Raw genomic sequence first — 6275 nt, forward strand, 5'->3', positions numbered from 1 at the left:
ACCATGCAGCTTTCAGCACAATTGCTTTGTAATGTAGCTTGAGGTCAGGGATAGTGATTCCCACACATGTTTTCTTGTTGTTAAGGATGGATTTTGCTATTCTAGATTTTTTGTTATTCCAGATGAAACTGCACATTGCTCTTTCCAACTCAATGAAGAACTGGGTTGGAATTTTGATGGGGATTGCATTGAATCTGTAGGTTGCTTTTGGTAGGATGGCCATTTTTAAAATGTTGATCCTTCCAATCCATGAGCATGGGAGATCTTTCATTTTCTGAGACCTTCCTCGATTTCCTTCTTTAGAGGTTTGAAGTTCTTGTCATACAGGTCCTTCAATTGCTTAGTTAGAGTCACACCAAGGTATTTCATAGTTTTTGTGACTATTGTGAAGGGTATCTTTTCTTTAATTTCTTTCTCCACGTTTGTCCTTTGAATATAGGAAGGCTACTGATTTCTTTGAGTTAATTTTGTGTCCAGCCACTTTGCTGAACTTGTTTATCAGCTGTAGGAGTTCTCTGGTGGAATTTTTGGGGTCACTCAAGTACACTATCTTGTCATCTGCAAAGAGTGATGTTTTTACCTCTTCCTTTCCGATTTGTATCCCCTTGATCTCCTTTTGCTGTCTAATTGCTCCAGCCAGGACTTCCAGTACTATGTTGAATAGGTAGGGGGATAGTGGGCAGCCTTGTCGAGTCCCTGATTTTAGTGGGCTTGCTTCAAGTTTCCCACCGTTAAGTTTGATGTTGGCTGTTGATTTCTGTATATTGCTTTTATTATGTTTAGGTATGGACCTTGGATTCCTGTTCTTTCCAGGACTTTTAACATGAAGGGGTGCTGAATTTTGTCAAATGAGCATCTAGTGAGATGAAAATGTGATTTTGTTCTTTGAGTTTGTTTATATGGTGGATTACATTGATGGATTTCCTTATATTAAACCATCCCTGCATCCCAGGGATGAAGCCTACTTGGTTATGATGAATGATCATTTTGATGTGTTCCTGGATTAGGTTTGCAAGGATTTTGTTGAGTATTTTTTGCATCAATGTTCATAAGTGAGATTGGTCTGAAGTTCTCTTTCCTTGTAGGGTCTTTGCGTGGTTTAGGAATGAGGGTTATTGTAGCCTCCAAAAATGAGTTAGATAGTATTCCATCTGATTCTATCTTGTAGAATACTTTGGAGAGTATTGGTGTTATGTCAGCGATAAATGTCTGATAAAATTCTGCACTGAACCCATCTGGACCTGGGCTTTTTTTTTTGATTGGGAGGCTTTTGATGACTTCTTCTATTTCTTTAGGTGTTATGGGATTATTTAGATGGTTTACCTGGTCCTGGTTTAACTTTAGGATCTTGTATATGTCTAGGAATTCATCCATTTCCTCCAGATTTTCCAACTTTGTGGAGTATAGGTTTTTGTAGTACGATCTGTTGATTTCTTCAATTTTCTCAGTTTCAGTTGTTATGTCTCCACTTTCCTTTCTGATTTTGTTAAATTGTATACTCTCTCTTTTCCCTCTAGTTAGTCTGGCTAGGGGTTTATCAATCTTGTTGATTTTCTCAAAGAACCAGCTCTTGGTTTTGTTGATTCTTTCAATGGTTCTTTTTGTTTCTATTTGGTCTATTTCTGCCCTAAGTTTGATTATTTCTTGCCGTCTACCCTTCTTGGGTGTATCTGCTTCCTTTTGTTCTAGAGCTTTTAGCTGTGCAGTCAAGTTGCTGATGTATGCTCTCTCCAGTTTCTTTTTGGAAGCACTTAGGGCTATGAGTTTTCCTCTCAGTACTGCTTTCATTGCATCCCATAGGTTTGGGTATGTTGTGTTTTTGTTTTCATTGAATTCTAGAAAATTATTAATTTCTTTCTTCATTTCTTCTTTGACCCTGATATCGTTTAACTGAGCGTTGTTTAGTTTTCATGTGTATGTGGGCTTTTTGTTGTCTTTGTTGTTGTTAAAGACCAGCCGTAGATCATTGTGATCTGAAAGAATGCATGGGAGTATTTCAATCTTCTTATATCGATTGAGGCTTGTTCTGTGTTCAATTATGTGGTCAATTTTCGAGAAGGTGCCATGGGGTGGTGAGAAGAAGGTGTATTCTTTTACTTTAGGATGATATGTTTTATAGATATCTATTAATTCTAGTTGGTTCATAGTCTCTGCTAGTATTACAGTGTCCTTGTATAGTTTCTGTTTCCATGATCTGTCCATTGGAGAGAGTGGGGCATTAAAGTCTCCCACTATTATTGTGTGGGGTGAAATGTATTTTTTGAGCTTTAGTAGGGTTTCTTTTATGAATGTGGGTGCTTTTGTATTTGGAGCATATATGTTAAGGATTGAGAGTTCCTCCTGACAGGTTTCCCCGGTAATGAGTAAAAAGTGTCCTTCCTTATCTTTTTTGATAACTTTTGGTTGGAAATTTACTTTATTCGATATTAGAATAGCCACTCCAGCTTGCTTCTTGGGGCTGTTTGCTTGGAACTTATTTTCCCACCCTTTTACTCTGAGATTGTGTCTGTCTTTGTCTCTGAGATGAGTTTCCTGTATGCAGCAAAAGGCTGGATTTTGGTTATGTATCCAGTCTGATAGCCTATGTCTCTTTATTGGGGAGTTGAGTCCATTTATGTTAATAGATATCAAGGAATGGTGGTTTCTGTTTCCTCCTATTATTAGTTTTATAGGTTGAGTTGTGTCTGTGTCTTTTTCTTCTTTTGGTTTTCTTGCTTAGGAGTTTTCTTGTTTTTACTAGGATGTAGTTCCCCTCATTGTACTGGGTTTTCCACCTATAATTCGTTGTAGTGCTGGGTTTGTGGTCAGATATTGTGTAAATTTAGATTTGTCTTGAAATATCATCATTTCTTCATCTATGGTAATTGATAGTTTTGCTGGGTATAGCAGCTTGGGCTGGCACTTGTGCTCTCTTAGGGTCTGCATGATGTCTGTCCAGGCTCTTCTAACTTTCATAGTCTCTGTTGAGATATCAGGTGTGATTCTGATTGGTCTGCCTATATATGTTACCTGACCTTTTTCCCTTACTGCTTTTAGTATTCTTTCTTTGCTTTGGGCACTTGGTGTTTTGACTATTATGTGTCGGTAGGAATTTCTTTTCTGGTCCAACCTATTTGGAGTTCTGAAGGCTTCTTTTATGCTCGTGGTCATCTCATTCTTAAGGGTAGGGAAGTTTTCTTCTACAATTTTGTTGAAGATATTTACTGTGCCTCTTAGTTGATATTCTTCTCCCTCTTCTATTCCTATTATCCTTAGGTTTGGTCTTCTCATTGTGTCCTGGATCTCCTGGACATTTTGGGTAGGAGCTTTTTGTTTTTTACATCTTCTCTGGCTGTTTTGTCTATGTTTACAATGCTGTCTTCTGCCCCCGAGATTCTCTCTTCATCTCTTGTAGTCTATTGGAAATGATTGCTTCTGTGACTCCTGATTTCTTTTTTAGGTGTTCTACCTCTAGGGTTATCTCTTTTAGTGTTTTCTTTATTGTGTCAAATTCCGTTTTAAATTCCTTCTTCCATTTCTTTATCTCTTTGGTTCTGTTTTCCTCTAATTCTTTGAGTTCTTTGAGTGTTTTTCTTGTTTCCTCTTTAAAAGCTTCTGATTCTTTTTGCTTTTCCTCCCGTTCTTGTTTAAGAATCTCTATCAGTGGCCCTGGCCGCAGCGTCGCGCGTCCTCGGCCTAGCCCGGCGCGCCCGCTCCGTCAGGCGGTCATGGGGCGGCCACCGAGAAAGGCGGGCGCGGCAGGACGTAGGACGCGGGGACCTGGCTAGCCGGCCGCTGTACGGAGTCCTACGGCGGGCAACTGATACGGAAGCAGCCGGTGCCGGGACGGCGGCGGGGCAGCGGGAGCCGCCTGGGATGTTCAGTCATGAAACGAGTGCGCACGGAGCAGGTTCAGGTGGCGGTGTCCTGCTACCTCAAACGCGGGCAATACGTGGACTCAGAAGGCCCTTTGAAGCAAGGCCTGAGACTCTCACAGACCCCTGAGGAGATGGCAGCCAACCTCACAGTCCAATCAGAATCTGGTTGTGCCAATGCGGTGTCTGCAGCCCCATGCCAGGCAGAACCCCAGCAATATGAAGTACAGTTTGGACGACTGAGGAGCTTTCTCACTGATTCTGACTCCCAGTACAGCCATGAAGTTATGCCTCTCCTCTACCCTCTCTTTGTCTACCTCCACCTCAACCTGGTCCAGAGCGGCCCCAAGAGCACCGTGGAAAGCTTCTACAGCCGCTTCCATGGAATGTTCCTGCAGAATGCAAGTCAGAAGGACATCATCGAGCAACTGCAAACCACACAGACCATCCAGGACATTCTGTCAAACTTCCAGCTTCGTGCATTCCTAGACAACAAGTATGTGGTTCGTCTCCAGGAAGATAGCTACAACTACCTTATCCGCTACTTCCAAAGCGATAACAATGCTGCCCTGTGCAAGGTGCTTGCCGTGCACATTCACTTGGACGTGCAGCCTGCCAAGAGGACAGACTACCAGCTGTATGCCAGTGGTGGCTCCTCCCGAAGTGAAAGCAGCAGTCTGGAGCCACCAGATGTGCCCAACCCTATTCTGCAGAACGAGGCTGCCCTGGAAGTCTTGCAGGACAGTATCAAGCGGGTCAAGGATGGACCTCCTTCCCTCACCACCATCTGCTTCTATGCCTTCTATAACACGGAACAGCTGCTGAATACTGCAGAGATCTCCTCTGATAGCAAACTGTTGGCTGCTGGGTTTGACAACTCCTGCATAAAGCTCTGGAGCTTGCGGTCCAAAAAGCTGAAATCAGAGCCCCACTATGTGGACACATCCCGGATCCGTCTAGCTTGTGACACTCTGGAGGAGGAGGAGAATGAAGAAGATAATGCGGGCACAGAGATGAAGATCCTGCGGGGACACTGTGGCCCAGTATACAGCACACGGTTCCTCTCAGACAGCTCAGGGCTGCTCTCTTGTTCTGAAGATATGTCCATCAGGTACTGGGACCTGGGGAGTTTCACCAACACTGTACTGTATCAGGGACATGCCTATCCTGTGTGGGATGTGGACATCAGCCCCTATAGCCTGTACTTTGCCAGTGGGTCCGATGACCGTACGGCCAGGCTGTGGTCTTTTGATCGGACGTACCCGCTGAGAATATATGCAGGACACCTGGCAGATGTGGACTGTGTCAAATTCCACCCCAACTCAAACTACTTAGCTACAGGTTCCACTGACAAAACCTTTCGGCTCTGGAGTGCCCAGCAGGGGAACTCGGTGCGGCTCTTTACAGGGCACCGAGGCCCTGTGCTCTCCCTCTCCTTTTCTCCCAATGGTAAGTACTTGGCATCTGCTGGTGAGGACCAGCGGTTAAAGTTGTGGGACTTGGCCTCTGGGACGCTTTTTAAAGAACTGAGAGGCCACACGGACAGCATCACCAGTCTGGCCTTTAGCCCGGATAGCGGTCTGATTGCTTCTGCCTCCATGGACAACTCTGTACGAGTCTGGGACATCAGAAGCATGTGCTGCAACACACCTGCTGATGGTTCTTCCGGGGAGCTTGTGGGCGTGTATACTGGGCAGATGAGCAACGTTCTGAGTGTACAGTTCATGGCTTGCAACCTCCTCCTGGTGACTGGAATCACACAAGAGAATCAAGAACATTAAGTTTTATCCAGGTGGCAGACTGGGTGGGGCTGGAAGATGGGTCACAGTCCAGGACTTGCTAAAACTGAATCAGTGATTGCAAAGAAGCCCTCCCCTACCCCACATGCACTCAACACAGCCTTGGTGCACAAGACTCCAGTTGAGCTGGGATGTTCCCAGGCTTGAGTCCGCCTGCTTCACACAGGCACCTTGCTTCTGCGTCTGTCTCTTCCCAGTGGGTGTACTGGACCAGCTGCAAAACTCTCCCTATAGCAGCTGTAGACAGTCTCTCCTGTGGGAAGGGCTGATACTGGCAGTCTTTCCTTTTCCATAATGATAAAACCAGGATTTTTATTAATATAATGGATAATTTTATTATTGAGAAGAGGAAACCTAGCACTGGCAACAAGTGACTTCTGCACTGGCTGTAATACTTGGAATTGTGAGGTTCAGGGAATTTAGACTTTGGTGGCCCAGTGTATCAGGAGAAAGGGGCACCATACCCTGTGCTTCTGTGGGCAGGCAGGTAACTACTGAGCGTGGGCTCCTACAGTGACGGTGGCAAAGGTGGTCCTTCCGTTGGCAGCACTTGTACCCTGGGGAGAAGCACTGTGGTGGGCAGAGGGTGGACGTCAGCATTAAGCCAGTTACCCAGGGTTCT

The 6275-nt window shown here is 44.7% G+C and overlaps 1 protein-coding gene across 1 annotated transcript; it reads left to right on the forward strand.

Moving 5' to 3' along the window:
* The first annotated feature begins 3762 nt into the window (after positions 1 to 3762).
* LOC308423216 (TAF5-like RNA polymerase II p300/CBP-associated factor-associated factor 65 kDa subunit 5L) lies at positions 3763 to 5950 on the forward strand. The gene has a single exon (XM_080919873.1). The coding sequence runs from the start codon at positions 3866 to 3868 to the stop codon at positions 5633 to 5635; it is 1770 nt and encodes a 589-aa protein (XP_080775999.1). The 5' UTR covers positions 3763 to 3865; the 3' UTR covers positions 5636 to 5950.
* Positions 5951 to 6275: the final 325 nt, after the last annotated feature.

Source organism: Micromys minutus (genome assembly GCF_963924665.1).
Source record: "Micromys minutus genome assembly, chromosome: 8".
Taxonomy (NCBI): Eukaryota; Metazoa; Chordata; class Mammalia; order Rodentia; family Muridae; genus Micromys; species Micromys minutus.

What these genes read in the sequence shown, in the direction of transcription:
- LOC308423216 (XM_080919873.1), top strand. Translation starts at nt 3,866, where the DNA reads ATGAAACGAGTGCGCACGGAGCAGGTTCAGGTGGCGGTGTCCTGCTAC.